This window comes from Dermochelys coriacea, chromosome 4 (assembly GCF_009764565.3).
Source record: "Dermochelys coriacea isolate rDerCor1 chromosome 4, rDerCor1.pri.v4, whole genome shotgun sequence".
Classification (NCBI taxonomy): domain Eukaryota; kingdom Metazoa; phylum Chordata; order Testudines; family Dermochelyidae; genus Dermochelys; species Dermochelys coriacea.
Genome location: NC_050071.1, coordinates 74,251,484 through 74,271,328, shown reverse-complemented (window position 1 = coordinate 74,271,328; position 19,845 = coordinate 74,251,484). Strand labels below are relative to the sequence as shown.

Below are 19,845 nucleotides of genomic sequence, written 5' to 3'. Positions count from 1 at the left end.
AAAGCTTATGCTCTAATAAATTTGTTAGTCTCTAAGGTGCCACAAGTACTCCTTTTCTTTTTGAGAGATACACGGGACTTCCTGTCATATGTAGGTACACGTGATGGGGGGGCGGGGAGAATGAGCATATGCTAAGCTCTGGAGACTGATTGGCTGAGCTTGAGTGACCAAACAGTATATAAAGGCGACAGCCAATAGGCTAAACTCTGCATTTGGATAGGGACCTTAGACAAGAGAAGAAGCTGCAAACACCTGTAAGGAAGAAACCATCTGAAGAAGCAGCAGCAGCAGCAATAGAACCCTGCAAAGAAGAAGCTGCATGAAGAAGAGCTCCCTGAGCAGCAGCACCAGCACCCCAGAATTCCAAGGTTGCCATGGACAACCGCTGCTCCAGCAGGGGGTTGCAGCAGCAACTAGCCTAGTAGGCTTCCATATCTGCCACCAGCAGGCAGCATTTACCTGTGAGTAGCCAGCAGCAGTCACAACAGCAGCCAATGACTCATCAGCAGCAGCAGACAACGCTCTCTAATTCTGACAGATCAGAAGGACCAAAGATGGTTTTAGAGAGACTTTGAGAAAGCCCTTGTAAGTCTAATCTTCCCTTATTTATTACCTAAGAGCATATGGGTTTCGTTTGTAAATAAAGCTAGGTGTCTGTGGTCTGAGTGAGATCTTCTCCTACCCCTCTAGTAACCAGCCAGCCAGCGCTTAGTGGATGTTTAGTGTTAAGTGTTGATTGTTATATGTTATAGAGTGTTAAGTATATGGTTATAGAGGCTACCTTTTTGTTGTCGCACTGCTTATCCTATCTATCTATCTCTATTCTTTTATTGTAACCACTCACTTCTAAATAAATAGTATTTCTGATTTCGAAGAATTACTACTTGTGTGCCTATTCTTGATCAGAGAGCTGCATCTGTGTCCTTTCAAGGATCAGCAAGACTAGCTTGCTCTGGGGAGCCCTCTGTGGGTCAGAGATAAGCATACTGGTAATATCCTGGAAATTCCAAGGTCACAACATTGGTTACTGGTTTAGATAAATGAAAGATTAAGGTTAAAGGCAGTGTAGTTGGGTAATGTCATTGGTTTAATATAATTGAATGCAAATCTTCCAACCCCTTCCAGATAGGGGGTTGCCCTGTCAGAGAATAGAAACAAAAGGCTGTTTTCAGTATATCACAGGGGAGGGAGAAGCACTCTGTACCCATTCATTGAGGAAAACCCCTTGTAGAGTTTGGATCCTGGTTCATAAGAAACCAGCCAGCTCTGCAACAGACTGAACTTTGGGGTGGGGGTCTACTTTATTGGATAGAAAAGATAACTGTTGATAAGCATAGACCCAGGTTTGGGTTTAGGATTGTTGTATATTATAACCGTTTACATCACTCTCTCGTTTCTAGTTAAATCTTTTTTGATTCTTTCTTAAACAGACCTACTTTGATTTATCATAAGTCCTGAGTGGTTCACAGAAGCAGTGGTTCAGGGTAAAACTGATTAACAGAGGTGCAGAGGATTTGGAATTTCTGTGAACAGCCAATGTCAGGGGTGGATATCAAGGGAAACAATTCAAGGGGGCTCAGAGATTGGGGTGCACCTAGTGTTAACCTGCAAGGCAAAGTTAGAGCTGGCATAGCCCAAAGGAGAGTGCTTGAAAGGCTGATGGTATTAGGGAGCTGACACCCAGCTACAACAAGAAAAAAACAAACTTGTGCTGGATGCAAGGGGTAACAAGGTGACACAGTCCTGTGTGCCCTGAGAACGATCACACCTACCCACACTTTAATTTTAAAATAAACTAGCAGTCCACCAAAGACTTGGTCAAACAGGTTGCTTGTGATTCATCAAACCTAGGCTCTGGTAGATTGTTGCTTGAAGTATGTTCCAGAACTTTGGACCCTCCTTTGAGAACCTACTGCTACCAGCACCAGACAACTGAATCATAGAAACAGGGAGCAAAAAGACCCCAGTACATTTTTATTTCTTGTGACAGCACATCAGAAAACAAGGTGTTCTCTCTCAAAATGAAACCATTCATAACAAAATTACTCCTATTGCACATAGAAGTGAATAGGCAACCAGTGTGCAACAATGGCATTATGTGCACATACAAGATTTTATTCTCTTCTCATCGCGGTATTACTTCTATGTAACTCCAATTACTTCAGTGGCATTTCTGTTGATTTATATCAATGTTAGGGAGAATCAGGCCATAACATCTCACTGCATTAAAAAGAGACAAGTTGGCGCGTGCTACATTTGCTGACATTATCAGTGCTCTGTGAGAGTAGCCTCAAATAGAGTGCATTACAATAATCTAGTTTTGAGGCATGGATCACTGTGGCTAACTCCACATAAGAAAAGAAATGTTGCAACCTCTGGGCTAGTAGTAGATGAGGAAAACCCACTGACACCTAAAGTCAAAAAACAGCAATAGAGCTAAAATGACTCAAAGACTAAAACATGAAATGGCTAAGGTGGTTTAGAAACCTTTATCAGAAGGCAAACTTATGCCTGCCTATAAGCATCAATTCCATTTTATCTACCCTAAGCTGACACCCAGCCAGTGTCAAACAGCTGGGAGACAGAAATTACAGTGGCTGGATTTGATGAAACCACAAAAAAGAGCCAAGATGTCCATAGTGGCTGATTTGGGACTAGAATACAGAAGTCTTCACTTAAAGCTAAACAATCTATCCCCAAATTAGTTATTATTAGATGATAACGTAAATTATATGTAAACCTCTTTCCATTTAAATTAACTACTTGTCTGAATACCTCAATTAAGGGTTTTAAGGGCACCATTGCATTATTCCACAATATGCTTTTCTGAAATATTGGCTGATGAAGTAGTTGTTTTGCCATTACAACGTGATTAAATATCTTGCCAGTAATGCAATACAATGAAGATGTGGCAGTGCACCTATTACCAGAAATCCAGTTAAAATAATTACCACATTTCTGAGTCAGTTCAATTTCAGACGAACAAACAGAACCCTCGATGACCCAAGCTACTTCATGTGAACATTGCATAGGTTTCAATTGCTGGGTCTTGCTGCCTCATCATCAGTGCTGTTCATGAAACTTCTCCCAGAGGGAATTTTTATGACACAATGAGAGAAACAAGAGAAAAGGGCAACTAGAAAATATGCGAGGACAATGCATTCGTTCACCAAACTATGCTCTCCTACCAATCCAGATGATCCGGCAGCTTCACTCCTTCCTCCTCTCTCTCTCCGCACACACACACACCCTCCATGCTTTTCCAATCACATTTCACCATCACAGAGAGAAAAAAATCTTTCCAAGAAGTATTTTTTTTCCTGCAGGTATTTTACTCCCTGAGGAGGCTTCCTCTTTTTGAATCCTGTATGGACTAGTTGTTTCCTGCTGGAAAGGAGCTGTTCCTTTCTTTCTTGTCTGGGTTGGAGAGAGGTACTTCTCGAAGCCCACCCCCTGGCCCCTGGCTGGATAAGAGAGACTGTCACTCGCAGACAGGAGCCAGGGCAGACAAAGGGTTATTTATACAGCACCTCCCTCTAGCCCTCCCTCTCCTCATCTCCTTTAGCTCCAACTCTCAACTTGTACATTTAAAAAAATACAGCTGCCAAGAAAGTGAGAGAGAGAGAGAGAGAAGCAAAAGAGAAAGGTATGTCTTGCTCCTGAAATTATCCTCATTTATTTGTTTATTTGTTTATTTGTGCTAGTTACAAGATGCAAAGCTAGATAAATTACATGTGATGAATGGCATGTGCAGGAGGCACTTTGGGAAGGTTGACATTCACTGTGAGCAAATGATGTGTTGCAGAACAGATGTGAGGAGATAAATCCAGTTTAATTTATTCAGCTAAAGAAAAAAAAACAATACTTTTTAACATTACTCTGCTTTATAAAGTTGGATGTTACCACAGTTCATAGTAAGTTTTCCACTATCTCCCACTATTTTCATGCACTCAATATTATTGCAAAAACTGGTGGATGTGAAAAGAAGTGTTTTCACAATGAGCTGCTGTCTTTAGGAAAACTAAATGAGTTTTCATTAAAACCCAATTCCTGGAAAGAAGCATGGTAGTGATGGGTTTTACAAAGAGGTAATTCATCGAATTCATCCTCAGTGGAGTAGCTGCTGTCCTTACCATGGTTCACAATGTACTTACTGTTCGGGCAAAAAAAGTCTGGTTTTTTGGTTTTTGTTTTGTTTTTTAATTTTGAGCAATGCTTCTTCAAACTTATTTAATTCTAAAACTCAAACCTATGTCATATATCAAGTGATATCCCAATTCTGCAGATGTTGTTTAATGATTTCCTATGGCTGCAAGTCCAAACAGTAAATGTTATCAGCACCTTTTGGAGGTATTTTGGACTAAGGAAGTTTGACAGATGACTGCTAAATGATGTGAAGGGAATTTTGTACTTTGAATGGTGTTGCTAACAGAGTTACTTTTAACTCTTGAATTGTGCACCCATTGTGAAAACATCTAAATACATTATCTGCATAGTAATAAAACTATTATTGCACTTTGAACTTAATTGATTAGTCTGTTAATATAGAATATACCTCCTGTATGACTGTAAAGGACCATAAGACAGAGAACCAGTTACAATGAAGAAAAGGAGTACTTGTGGCACCTTAGAGACTAACAAATTTATTAGAGCATAAGCTTTCGTGAGCTACAGCTCACTTCATCGGATGCATTTGGTGGAAAAAAAAGATACAATAAAGTATCTTTCATTTTCAAGATGAAGTAGCTAGAGATGCTATAGAATTCTTAACTATAAATAGCTTACACATTTGTTTCCAAATATGAGGAACTGATTTAAAGGAAAAGGTATCTAACTACATTTTTAGTTTCATTCACTCACACTTTTCCTTATTTCTATTGCCTACCTATACCACTAGTGCTTATTACTGACAGCAGCTGCTTGTATGGGACTTACAGCAGTATTAATATTCTCAAGAAACATAGCTCTGTTTGTCTTGGCCATTGAGGCAGAGAATTTAAAAAAAAAATAAATCTCCCTGTGGATCTAACTATTCCAAAGAATATGTAGTGCCAAGTTGCCTGGCAAAACAAAACTTTAGGAACTTCACTATTAATGATTCCTTACTCATTTAGCAATCTTCCCCTCAGACTGTCTATTTTCCAGTCATACAGAAAACTAAAGCTATTTTTGTGACACTGAAATTGTTTCCCCATCTTAACTTCTTTCACAAATGTCATGTCAAATTCCATCAATGGAATATTTTATCAAAAAGGACCTATGCAAATGTGGGAAGTTTGCTTCAAATACTTTCAGGAGATTTTATCCCTGTTGGAACTTGAAACTGAATAGTCTTGATAGACTGCACCTATTGGAGCTTGGTGTGATTGACATTGGTGCCTTTTAATGAGGCAGGAAACAGACATATCATAGAAAGAAAGGTTACTTACTGGTAACTGTTCTTCAGCTCATCTGTGTGATATTTGTTCAGCAGATTTCACTGGCTGGATAGGTGTCAACGCAATTTTATCTGCACTTGGTGATGGCAGAGAAAACTTGAGTAGCTATATTTTGTAAAATTACCCCCACGTCCCCTCCCCACATACACATCCACTCTCTCACACACACACCCTATATCCAGCAACTTTTCATCAGCAATGCAACTTTCCATCAGCTATGCAACTTTCCACCTTCATGGGTACCTCAACAGTACTAGTTTAGCAGTATAAGGGAAGAGCTCATAGCAGTAGTTGGTGAGTCAGCGGCTATTCCATATATTGTCCTGTATAGAAGCTCTGCCAACCCCCTACCATATCTCTTCCCTTATGCCACACAGTAGAGTGCCGTATTGACAAAGCTATAGCCTCCATGATCTTGGACACTCCCTTTGACAGTCTTCCATCTGAAAATAGATAGCATCTCCTTCAGGACAAACCTTTTGAAGGAAGCTCTCTGATTAAGAGTTTTATGTAAATTAGTATCTGTGAAAATAGAGCATTCAAAGAGGACATGCCTCAGTGCAAAAGAAACAATGGGTAAATATTTGAATACTAGACATACCAGACAGGTTATAACATACATAAAATTAATTGTCATGCAGTGCCAGTCCCTTCTAGTCCAGTATTCTGTCTACAGTTGATCAGGAGATCATGACCTTTCCTGACTGATACTGAACTTGTCACAGTTATCCATGTCAGACTCCTTTCTAGTGCATTATTGTAACACAGTTAAGGGATGGCTTTTTAGGCCATGAGCTGATGCAGGACACAGCTGTGCAGAAACTTCCACACACTTCTGCTTTGTACTCTGCACAGGCAGCCAGTTCAGTTCTTGGTACAATTCAAGATGTAGTTATCTTTGAAATTTTACAAGATCTGGGACCGATTTACCTGAGACCACTTGCCATGTGTTCTGTGGCAGTTGAGAGCCAGTAAGGCGTTCTTGATACCCATACCTAGAACTGCAAGCCAACATTCCAGGATCAGCAACAGGGTATTTTCAGTTGAGGTCCCTGGCCTTTGGAACCCGCTGTCTTTAGCAGTCTAGAGACAAAGTTTAGGACACAGCATAAGGATTTCTTTAAAAAGTTAGTCATACTGATCTACAAAATGAATTATTTTTGAGTTGCATGCTGTCATCAGGGCCTAATTTTCACTCATGATTTGATTTAACTACTCTTTCTGCAGGGGAAATTTTGCACCAGCACAACATATAGCAGACTTATCTATCTGACTTACAGACACAAATAGTTCAATACTTAAAGATCTACTATTTGTGCCTGCAGTTTATAACAGATACAAAATATGGTACAACTATTTACATTGGGACTGGAAAAACAGAGGCCAATTCTCAAAATCAGGTCCCATATTTTTTTAAATGTAGTATCATGTAATATCATCACCTTTAACACTTTTTTTCTTCTACAAAATGTGTACATTATATATTAAATTAAAAAATACTTGTACTACTTTGAGACTGCCCTTCTTGTTAACCAGGGTAGAATGTGTCCACATCTGTCCTCCTTAGACTATAAACTCATTTAAGCAGGATTCACTTATGTACTGTTTAGTGCTGGGGAAACTGATTTAGAATAAAAACTATCCTACAAACATACACCTTACTTGAGTCCAAAATCCAACATTAGGCAAAGTTGGGTCGATGTTTACCTTATTTGAAGGAAAGAGGAATTTATTATTATTTGGCACATTGGCTAGAACTAGTGAAAATAATGCAATCTTTTAAATATTAGACATGGTCCCTGAGGTCTAATAAACACATTTTATAAATTAAAAGAATAATTAAGTGGGCTACTCATTAAGATAAATGTGCATGCAAAATTTCATGTAAACCAGAAAAATAGTTTATTGAATTTCACATCTGTAACAAACAGATAAATAAGCATTTGCTTTTATTTTAACTATGCATACTGTGACAAAGCTCTGTCCTTGTCTCCATGGGTCCCACGCTTCCTGGTGGATTTCGCTAGCCTCAGAGGCTCTCTGTGACCTTCCACGTAGCCCTTCTCTCTCTAGACGCAAGGATCACAGCCTACTGAACCATTTTCATCATAAGCCAGCAAGGGAGGTGAGGAGTAGCTACTCTCCCTTGCACAGTCTCTGTTGTCTCCCAATCTCAGTGATTAATTCGGGGGAGGGGAAGGGGGGATCCCAGGCCCGCTCTCTACTCCGGGTTCCAGCCCAAGGACCCTAATAGTATCAGCTATGGCAGCTGACCTTTTGGAAATAGGACACGTACAATTCCCTGGGCCACTTCCCCACTTCCTCAATATCTACTTCACCCTTATCTCAGGGCCTCCTTCCTTGTGCCTGATATGGTTTGTACTGCTCAGTTTCTCCAACAGTGCAGCTTCCTCCTACAGCTCCTGACACACGTGCCCACCTGACTAACTGGGAGGCTTTTAACTAGTTTCAGCCAACCCCATGATTGGCTTCAGGTGTCCCAATCAACCTAGCAATCTTCCCTGCCTGGAAAGATCTTAATTGGGCTCAGGTGTCTTAATTGACCTGGAGCAGCTACCATTTGCTTATCCTGGCACCAGGGATTTGTTTAGCCTCTGGCTAATATATCTGTCTTCCACTACTTTACTATATGCGGCGTGAGGGATACCCTGGCACATGTATACTTGGAGTGTGCCAGGCTGCAGCCCCTATTCCGGCTCCTCACCAATATTTTATTACGTTTTTGGTTGCACTTCTCCCCTCACCTTCTCATTTATGCACTCCCTATCCGTGGCCCCACAAAGTCACGGGATCTCCTGGTCAACCTCCTCTTGGCCCTAGCAAAAACGGCCATCTATAAAACCAGAGTGAGGAGGTTGGCCGATGGAGTCTCCTGTGACTGTGGGGCCTATTTCCGATCCTCGGTCTATTCACGTATCCGGGCAGAGTTCCTCTGGGCGGCGTCCTCTGACTCCCTTGATGCCTTTGAGGAGCAGTGGGCGCTGTCCGGGGTTCTCTGCTTGGTGTCCCCATCCGGTTCCCTTCGTTTGACCCTTTGACCGTGCTCCTGTCCCTGATATTTCATTAGTTGTCCCCCAGAATTTTTTGGGTATCTAGGTCCTATGGATCCCCCTTTTAGGCTGGGGGGGTCCTTTAGCGGTGGCCGGGCTTTGCCCGCCCACTTCCCGGATCCCAATAAGATTACTTTACTATAGGCATCTGGCCTTGCCCAGTCACAGTACTCATAACAAAACATAAAACTTTTAAACCAACTTTTTTTGTACATAATGTTAGCATAAACATGCAAGTTTGTGTAAAAGATCAGAATAATGAGGTGCTGTCATAAACATACAGTTAAGGGTAGCATAAAATCCCGCCTTTACCAGTAAAAGGTTAAGAAGTGCAGATAACCTGGTTGGCACCTGACCAAAAGGACCAATAAAGGGAGAAGATGATTTCAAATCTGTGGGGGAAGGTTTTTGTTCTGGGCTTGTGTGTTCTTTCCAGAGACAAAGAGAGAGACCAAACAAGTAATCTAGCTCCTACTGAATTATACATCTAAACTTACAGAAACAGTAAGTAATAGCAAGGAAATGTGTTAGAGTATCTTTTATTTTAGCTTGTGAATTTTCCCTGTGCTAAGAAGGAGGTTTATCTCTGTTTTTTGTAACTTTGAAGTTTTGCCTAGAGGGGAATCCTCTGTGTTTTGAATCTGATTACCCTGTAAAATTACCTTCCATCCTGATTTTACAGAGGTGCTGTTTTTATAATAAAGTTCTGTTTTTAAGAACCGGATTGGTTTTTAGTGTCCTAAAAACCCAAGGGGCTGATCTGTGCTTACCTTGTTAACCTATCTGGTTGGTATATTATTCTCAAGCCTCCTCAGGAAAGGAAGTGAAGGGGCTTGGGGGGCTATTTTAGGGAAACAGGAACTCCAAGTGGTCCTTTTCCTGAATCTTTGTCTAACTCCCTTGGTGGTGGCAGCAATACCCATCCAAGGAAGGATTTGTGCCTTGGGGAAGTTTTAACCTAAGCTGGTAGAAATAAGCTTGGGGGGTCTTTCATGTGGGTCCCATCTGTACCCCAGAGTTCAGAGTGGGGAGGGAACTCTGACAGGTGCCCATGATTAGTATTAAACTAATAACACCAGTTTTAACCCTATAATGTTAATGTTTTTTCTAAATGGGTTCATGTCTCCAGAAACTGATTTTCTTAGGCAGTTGTATCGCTAATGTTTTGTGCAGATAATTTATCAACATGGGTGAAGGATTAGCAGGGTGGAAGTATCGCTGTAACTGTCTATGAAAATTAATTGAATCAGGAATGTGGTAAAGTAGTATGTGTGTCCGACAATGTTTTGTGTTTTAACATGTGGTCCTTCTCTGAAAAGTGGCTGTAAAAAATAGCATGGCAGAGTTACATGTCTAAGTGATTTCCATATCAAACATGCTTAGTTTACAAAAGACTTCCCCCTTCCCCCTGCTATCAATCCTGCAACCTCAACCTGAGATCTGAGAGTCAAAATGGGTTCTTTCCTTGATCATCATCATCATACATTATAAATATTTTAGAGATCAAATTGTATCCCCATTTGTCCCACAGTCTTCAGGTTTTGCATTCAATTCTCCAGCTACACAAGAAAGCCTAGAATCCAGCTAATAGTCTCTTAGCTGAGTTGGGTCTATAGTGTTAAGACCAAAAAGCAACAAAATCCTATTTGACTATAGAGTAGGTATAAGTAGGAATACATACAAGAATCAAATCTGTTGAGTGAAAAGATGCAATATTTGTCTGGGTCGGTTATCAGAGTAGAGCCACTCTTTAAATCTAGAGAGGGATTGGAATCTTCATATCAAGCTAAAAGAAATGTAAACAAACATTGTCTCTCCACACTTCAATATTCTGCTGCTGAAAACCAGGCTGGCTAATTTACAAATGAATGCAAGTTGGATGCTTTTCTCCAACTCCCTCTGTGTGACACGTTCAGTAGTCTCTGTTCCATGGAAGTGCTGGATTAGAATAGCAGGCAGTGTTGGAAGTCAGAACAGAGGTGCACTGTTAGTGCTGTGAAGAGCCTGAACTCCCTCTGCTATGCTTGGCCCTTTACTTTCTTGAAAAGTAAAACCAGTCATGTCCAGAAGTCTGCAGTTGGACTAAATCAACAAAATTTCCCCTTCCCGTTCTGCACTTAGGACAGAAGAATCCCATGCACTGCTACAGGCTGTGGACTGACTGGCTAAGTGGCAGTTCAGCAGAAAAGGACCTGGGGATTACAGTGGATGAGAAACTGGATATGAGTCAACAGTGTGCCCTTTTTGCCAAGAAGACTAGCGGCATATTCAGCTGCATTAGTAGGAGCATTGATAGCAGATTGAGGGAAGTGATTATTCCCCTTTATTTGGCACTGGTGAGGCCACATCTGGAGTATTGTGTCTGGTTTTGGGACCCCTACTGAAGAAAGGATGTGGACAAATTGGAAAGAGTCCAACAGAGGACAATGAAAATGGTTAGGGGGTGTGAGGCACATTATTTATGAGGAGAGGCTGAGGGAACTGGGCTTATTTAGTCTGCAGAAGAGAAGAGTGAGGGGGGATTTGATACCAGCCTTTAACTACCTGAAGGGGGGTTCCAAAGAGGATGGAGCTAAGCTGTTCTCAGTAGTGGCAGATTACAGAACAAGGAGCAATGGTCAGGCCTGCTCAGAAGTCCAGAGCAGCCCTGGCCACTTCCAGCTTTTGGGGCCCCTAGCCATAATAAAAATAAAAAATGACAAATGAAAACAAAATAAGACACCAAAAAAAGAGTGAGACATAATTTGAATATTTTTTTATTTAACAAATGCTTTTCTAGCCTTTTTCTGTGAAAATGCACTATTGAGGAAAAATCTAGCTTTTGCGCAATGTCACAGTTGATATTAAGCATGGCGAACCCATTCAAATGCTCTTGTCCCATAGTTGAACCATGATAGTTCTTTACCTGCTTCAATACATTGAACGTGCATTCACTAGGCAAACTGACAAATATGGCAAAACTACGCAATGCAATTGTGATAATAGGAAACACCCCAGAGAGTCCAAGTTCAAGTATTTCTTGAAGCAATTCCTTTGGCTTGCAATCCAATTTAAAAAGTTCATGGAATATATTCGTTTGAGGAAGATGACCTCATCACTGAGATCTTTAGAGATTTCTTTGTTGTACTGTTGCTGAAATTGTTCAGCTGCAGAAAGCAGATCTTCATTACTCAGTCTGTTGAACTGCCAAAGAATCCCCAAAAGGGTACAAATTAGTCGCTGTGACTCAAATCGATGTGTAAGGCCTGATTGAATAGAGTCAATGACGACAGGGAAGACATTGACCCTGTAATGCTGCTTGACATCGGATTCAGTAGGTAAGTTGCGATTGGTGGAGAACTCAGATGAAATGCCAATATTCTGTGCTACTAATTTGGACTCAGTCAGGATCACATCCCATTGTTCACGAATCTGTTAAATGTCATTGATAAGACTTTCAATGTTATCCCTCTCAACATCAAGTGTAGCATTGCGTGCTTCAATTACCAGATTAGTTTGATGGATCATTGTAAGTAGCTTCATCCACAAAGATGACAACAGAATGCATTCAAATTTGGACGATGTGCTTCTGAATAGACTGAAGTTCAGTTCGAGCCTGTGCAGTGAGATTCACACAAATGCTGAATGGTACACAAATGCTGAAAAGACACAAAACAAAGGAATACTACTTAAGAACCCAAAATGAAACAGTCAGACATGCAATTATCCTTATCACTGAATCAAAACTAAAGCATGCAAGGTATAATATAATAGGCTGAGCTGAAGACAAAGGGATGGCATACATATAGTAAACACAGACATGGATACAGACAGAGGGATAATGTCCAAAAACTTCAAACGTGTGTCCTCACGAAACTCATTGTAGAAGATTGTCCTCACAAATGTTCACCTTGAATCTGGGACTATAGACGATGAAAGCCTATGATGACTGCCAAGATAAGGCTCAACCAACCAACCAGTCTCCTTTTTAGCTACCATATGAAGATAAAAATGAGGAATTCTCACACATAAATAATTCCTTAGTCAACTTGACATAAAACTATAAAGACACTAAAATGTAACAATTCTCTACCTTTCAACACACACTTGATCCAGCACTGGCCACTAATAGTGGTTTGTTTATATAATCAGCTGATCTGAGAGGATACGTTCATCATGGTCTAATCTTGTACCATCAGAACTGATATATTTGTACTAATATTTATGAACATTTTTAACTCTTTAATATGACAAAAATCTATATCAGTTAACAAAAAAATTATGTCTTTTACCAAATTACATCTCTTACTTGCTTAAATTTGCAGCTCTAAGCTGAGAGAGTGTCACATTTTGGTCTGATAGGGATGTGCATAAAAACACGTTGCGAAACTTATCAGATGCCAAAAAAATAACAAGTGTCTAAATTTGAGACCCCTTTTGAGCTTGAGGCCCAGGCCAAATGGCCCTCCTGGCCCCTGCTCTGATTGACCCTGGCAATGGTCTCAAGTTGCAGTGGGAGAGGAGGGTAGTGAAGCACTGGAAAGGCTTACCTGGGGAACTGGTGGAATCTCCATCCTTAGAGGTTTTTAAGGCCCAGCTTGACAAAGACCTGGATGGGAGGATTTAGTTGGGGTTGGTCCTGCTTTGAGCAGGGGGTTGGACTCCTGAGGCCTCTTCCAACCCTAATATTCTATGATTCTATGATTATAATACATTTAGTAGGTCATGCTAGCATGTAATTTCTACCACATTTGGGAGAAATAGGTAGAATAAGGATGAAGCGACTTCAGTAGAGTCATCATACTTTTGTAATGATTTAAAAGAACCAAAAAAAATCCAGAAACTGGAGAAATGTATCTGAACATTTCCACACTGCTTTGTTAATGTTATTATGCTCCAAACATATACAACTACATGAAAGTAGACATTCATACCAGTAAGCTGGTCAAATCCTCTCAAAGCAATTTCCTGAAGGAGAAAAGCAAAAGAAAATGCCAGCAACAAAAGGCTCAATTCATGAGAAATAAGAATAGGGTGCAGAGAGGGCGGTGAAATTTAACTCCACAACAGTGAAATAGCAATACCTTCTATCTCCTGGGAAATAATCCTCTCCAGCACACAGGTTGAACTCCCAGAAATCCTCAGTATAAATTGGATTCAAGCTAGAGAAATGAATTAAGCAATCTGCACAAAAACTGATCAATTCAGCATCAATACATGTCTAATATGCCTCTTTTCTCATTAGCACTCCTGTCAAAAGCAAGCTTTGGAATGATGAAAATGAAGATTCTATCAGCTCTTGTTTTGCTGAGCATGCTGCTTGGTACTAACATGATGCCTTTCAGTCGACTTTCTTGTTACAAGAAAGTGCTAAAAGATCGCAATTGTCACAGCATCCCAGAGGGTGTGGCCAGTCTTCGACGCATTGATGGAAATCTTCAAGACCAGTTTTGGGAAGGGCAAAGCTGTGAGATGATCTGTTACTGCAATTTTAGTGAATTACTCTGCTGTCCAAAGTAAGGCAACTTTCTGTTACATACAATTTTACATGTTTATATGGATTTAACAAGTGTTCATTATATTTCACTATAGTATGGACTAGTACTTAACGGATCAGCTTCCATTTCAAAGACATAAAACATTTTATCAAGCTTAGAAGTTAGACCAAGACTCAGCCATTTTCTTATATCACTTCATTTTTGCTTTTTTAAAGTAAAGGGAAAGATTGACATTGTGTTTGCTTAAAGTATTAAATCACACATCCCTCTACAGACCTGATGTAACATGATTTACTTCAGTGAGTTTATACTAGGCTGAATTTTGCCCCTTGTTCTTTACTTACTTGACCCAGGTCATATAAAAATTGGGGTCTTTGGACTAATCCCTGGATTTTCAGCCAATAATTTCAACACCCATTAGTGAAAACCAGTTTTTCAAAAGAGATGAGAAAGCCCGGAGGTTCTTGCTGCATGGCAAAATATGTCATTGCCTCTGTATATTAGTGGGTGCAGACATTTCATCTAGATAAGTTGAACTGCAAGAGAGACATTTACAATAAAAAGTCAGCAGAAAAGTGAATGGGGAAAAAAGCTGAATTGAAAAGGATTCAGGGGTCACCTTAAAACACTTCCCCCACCTCTACTTGTAGTGTTATAGACAGTGTTGAACATTAACAATGAAGGATAGTGACAAATACTCTCAATGTTTGTTAGCAGAGCTTGTTGGAAAAACTGTAATGGATCAATTCAGTCAAAATCTAAATGATTTGTGAAATCATGTCAATTTCACCAAAATTTCATTTCAGGGAAAAATTCTGACAAATGTCCAAACATGCTGTTTTACCATTTTTGGCATGAAACATTTTATTTGGTTTGTTTGTTTTGAAATTACTTCAAAACAATTATAATAAAATTTAAAAAATGGAAACATATTTTTCCCCTGAATTTTCTTTGGGAGAATGTCACCGTTTTCATATTTCTTCCCCAATTCTGAATGAAGCCAAATTTCAAAGTCACAGAATTTCCATCCTCCACTCAGCTCTATTCATTAGGTTTATAATGGCATATTTTTCCCTATACTACTAGTATCCAATTCCATTGCTTTGTAAGAGTACTTCCTAACAAATATTTAATTATTTCATTCAACGTTAAAGGCCATACCCTTTTCTCCACGTGCTCTAGGACAGTGGTTCTCAAACTTTTGTACTGGTGACCCCTTTCACACAGCAAGCTTCTGAGTACAACCCCCCTTATAAATTAAAAACATGTTTTTATATATTTAACACCATTATAAATGCTGGATGCAAAGCGGGCTTTGGGGTGGAGGCTGACCTACAAAGAATAAAATCATATTAGGCTGGCCTTACTATGCCACAGTAACCTGGATGATCCCTGCACTGATCACCTGTTTTTCTCAACTCACCCTCTCCTGAAATATCCTAAAAAGGAGCTTTTCAGCATGCCTGAAGGGTTAATAAATCAGGCTATGTGGGAGTAAATTCCAAAAAGTCACTCTGCCAGCAACCTACTTTGTTTTAAACTAGGGGGCATGGTTTAACAGCAACTTTCATAAATAAATAAGAGCAACTTTTCATATTTTCCATTCCCTCCAAAATCACTGCAGGTACCTAGATAAGGCACAGTATTTGCTTGCTAACTCACAATAAGTCTTCAAAATCTTAGATAAAGAAAGCTTTTACTAGACTACAATACAAAAGATCTCTTTGCATACCACAAAAGACCCCACCTGGGAGCTCAGTACAAGCCTCACTTAATTGTATATGTGCACATTTCCTATGCATCTTTTTGAGAATTTATCTCACTAAAACTGAAATTATGCCACCGGGGTGAAATCCTAGCCCCACTGTGGTGCCTGGGAGTTTTGCCATTGACTTTAGTGGAGCTAGGATTTCCACTCATCAGCAGTTTAGTTTCTACTGACACTGAAGCCTGTGCACTTCTTCAGGTTTGTATTTTTTTTTTTTTTAAAAAACATACACAAAAACAGCAAAGCAGTTGTAGATGGGTTTCATTTTAGAGCTTATGATAATTTATGATAACCTTACAACTGAAATACCTGATAATTTCTTTCAGAGATATTTTCTTTGGACCAAAGATCTCTTTCGTGATCCCTTGCAACAACCAATGATGAGCATCATGTGTCCCAGTGAGAAGACACACACGGGACTTCACAACAGGAAATTAACAATGTTGTCATAGAAAATCTATTCCTTTCTACAGCACTAGAGTGCAGAGCCTTAATGTACCAAGTAGTATATGTGTCCCTGTCTATATATAGAAGGAACCATGGTTTGAAGATTTAATGGTAAAGCTCTCCTTTCCAACTTGATAGCTACATTTGTTTTCATTAGAAGGATTTAAGAAGAGGGGTGCAGTAGAACCTCTTTAATTCACTGTGCTGATCTGCCAACCCAGACAGTGTCATAAAAGTTCTGGAGTTGTCACTCTCACAAATTCTCAGCTGCTATAAGGCAGTATTGCACCTCACTACACTATTTTACACCCGTTGAGGCCCTTAGTTGCAGTTCACTCTACTGAAGTTTCATATCAATAAGTCTTCATTACTTTAACAAAAAAGTAACTGAAAGCAGTGGGAGCTACTGTATGTTCAGCACTTTTGAAAATCTGGTCACTTATTTAGGTGCCTAAATAAGGTTTGAGGACCCTAACTTTTTACATCTATTTTTGAAAATCTTGGTCTAAAAAGATTGTTAATCCTCTTGAGGTCAATAGCAAGACTCCCATTAGCTTTCATGGAAATACAACTGGACTCTAAATTCACAAAATACAGTTATCCATAATGGGCCCTTATTTAAACTCATCTTTGCACTTTTTGTGTTTAGTACACAGCTGCTATAATGTATATATTCAGTAAAACAGCTCCTGTTGATGAGCCTGATCCAAAATCTTTGGAAGGCAATGGGCCCTGAATCAGGCCTCATTTGAATATAGCACATCGCAGTAGTAACTTAAAATGCTAGTTCCCCATCTTTAATATAGCCCTTTGGGAAAAGACAGGTGTGTAATTAGACACAGAGACTAACCTTCTAAGCATGTACACCTATGCTAGTTTAATGAAAGCTGTTTGTGATAAGTATTAAACGTTTCTTTTCATTAACATATGGTAATTCCTAGAGCTACCAAGTTAATCAGATGGAAAAGTGTGAAAATATCTAGTGTAAAATATAAAACTTTAATATAGTTATCTTGTGCTATTCTTTTTCAATGACACTTTCTGCAGTAGTCATTTTATGAAAATTACATTGGCAATAGCGAATTTTTTAATGCTAATAGACAACCATACTTCACTTACATGACAACTTTGTATCAAATACAAAATATGTTCAGAAATTTTGCCATCTATAATGGTTGGATGATTGTATTCTTGTATGTTGGTAATCTTGTACCTAGTTGGTCAGAGTGTTTTCTGGACTAAATGCAAATGATAAATGTGTATTCAATCAATCAATTATGCATATTAAGTGATTTGCACCAAACAGTTTCACAATGACCAGCTGCAAGACAGATGCAATTTTTTAGAAAGTCTCAGTCTACCTGTCCCTCATTCACTGGTTTTCCCATCGCCTGATCAAACTATGCAAAAAAGAGAAGCCCTGAGCAGAGTTCAGAGACAACAAACTGTTAAGAATCTCAGTAGGTGCAAATAAGAGCTGCTGAAACCTAGGGATGTCTGGAAAGCTTGAAGCACTGTCCTGCCATCAATCAGCAAGGTGTGGAGAGACAAGCTCTCTTTCCTCTTCCAGGTTCTACCTGAATTACACTATGCTTGCCGCTGCTCACAACTTTCCAAAGCAGTAGCAGCAAAACTGACAATTGTCACTGTCACATCTTCATACGGCATTCTGAACGTGGCAGTAAAATTAACCAGTTCTGTAAAATTCACCAAATTCCTTCTTCTGCTGCTGGTTGGGGAAGGCTCTGCAAGCTGCAGATTCAAAAAGACAGCACCACATCCTCTCTCATGCAGAAGGTTATAATTACCACAGTATTAAGAGCCAGAAATAATGTTTTGTTTTTTTAAGAACAGAAGCTTAAGACTGGAAGTTTAGTTTCCATCAAAACTTAGGCTTTTGGCTCCCTCTTGCACCAAGGAAAGTTTCCACTCACCCCTGTCAAGTACCAAAGAGGATATTTCAAGCCCTGTCGTGTGCAACATGATTAAGATGCAATAGAACAGGGTTTCTCAGACTTTTGTAGTGGTGATCCCTTTCACATAGCAAGCCTCTGAGTGCAACCCCCTATACATTAAAACCACTTTTTTATATATTTAACACCATTATAAATGCTGGAGGCAAAGTGTGGTTTGGGGTGGAGGCTGACAACTCACAACCTCCCATGTAATAACCTTGCAACCCCCTGACCCCCCAGTTTGAGAACCCCTGCAATAGAAGTTTAAATACATCCACATTTTGGGCATCCTACTTATTATCTTACTGAATTTAACTTACTCTATTTCCATCAGTAGGATGGTGCCACTCAAGGTAATACTTAGTTTTCAAAGCACTTTACAAAACATTACAATGCAATCAATGCACACATTAGAAGAGAAGGTCCATGAGTACGGCTACTGAATACAGGCAAATAGCTATGTCTGGTTGTACAGTGCTGGCTGAAGTTTGATCAAGAGTGTGTGAAAATGTATGGGACATTGCAAATGCAAAAGAAATTCCGTCACTGATAATTACTGGGAAAACAGGCAGTTTGAGCATGGGGATTATTTCCATCAATAAAGGGCTACAGGTAAAGAAAAATCAAAGAACTATAAGCAATAAAAGCAAGTTTTTGAGGACAGCAAGAACCTGCTAAACCACCACATCTAGCAGCATGAGGGACAGGGTAAACAATGATAATATTACTTTCACACATTTTTCTTAAAGTGAAGGTAGCTCATCATTGAAGTAATGTTCAGAGTTTTATATCAATCATGCCTCAGTGAACATAGAGAGATGCTGCGTTCTTCTCAGTTTTAAGATGCCATCTCACTTGTTTCTCCTCACAGCTCAGAAGACAAAGCAGAAAACTGCATATCATCCAGAATTTCATTGTTCTGGTAAGGGTCATTGGAACTACAGGAGGTTTTGTATTGTATCATAGCTGTCACACTGAATACTGTAAACTTTACTAAAATATATACATTAAGATGCAAGTGCTATATGTAAAGGTAACAATTCTTTAAATTAATGATCTGTATGCATTTTCCAGCTGTGAGTTAATGCAGACTTCACCTGAACAAAACACAGCATGTTTATTAAACAATATTGAAACAGAGCATGAATTCCGCAGCCGTCCTTTCTCCAATGCAATTTCCACGTAGCAGCATATGTAGATCAATAGAGAATCATTGTTCAAAGCAACAGAAGTTTTCCATTATAAATGGTGATATATCCACATGAAGATGGAAAGACTTTGAACACTAAATAGCTGCCATCATTTTTATATAGTAGCACGATGGTCCTGAGGCTTAGCAGTGCATATCCCAGAAGTGAGGAAACTAGAGATCTCAAAAAAAACCTCTATTAAGATCTTCGCATACCAGAATTCTAAAAGAAAATACAAGTGCAGCCATTTATACTTATGACTTATAACTACAAGAGTCACTGCTATTCAGGAAGTCAAGAGCAATTCTATTTTGGCCCTTCAGTTTGGAGCAACTATGTTTAGAATTTATCAGAGCTAAATTTTATACTATATAAAACCATGTTGTAGTGTGATGATTTCAAAACACGTTTCACACTCTAATCTTTAGCATACTTCTATAATTAAAAAAATACAATGAATATTTTTAATAACTTTAAATATATGTAGGCAAACTATTAT

The 19,845-nt window shown here is 39.3% G+C and overlaps 1 protein-coding gene across 1 annotated transcript; it reads left to right on the top strand.

Moving 5' to 3' along the window:
* The first annotated feature begins 3,397 nt into the window (after window positions 1–3,397).
* On the top strand, window positions 3,398–19,296 carry SCRG1 (stimulator of chondrogenesis 1). The gene is made up of 3 exons (XM_038398664.2): window positions 3,398–3,646; window positions 13,734–14,004; window positions 16,081–19,296. Exons 2-3 carry the CDS (start codon window positions 13,760–13,762, stop codon window positions 16,133–16,135), a joined length of 300 nt encoding a protein of 99 aa, XP_038254592.1. The 5' UTR covers window positions 3,398–3,646; window positions 13,734–13,759; the 3' UTR covers window positions 16,136–19,296.
* The last annotated feature ends 549 nt before the right edge of the window (window positions 19,297–19,845 follow it).

Coding starts and splice junctions, on each gene's coding strand:
- SCRG1 (XM_038398664.2), top strand. CDS start 13,760: ATGATGAAAATGAAGATTCTATCAGCTCTTGTTTTGCTGAGCATGCTG. Junction 14,005..16,080: donor GAATTACTCTGCTGTCCAAA/GTAAGGCAACTT, acceptor AATTTCTTTCAG/AGATATTTTCTTTGGACCAA.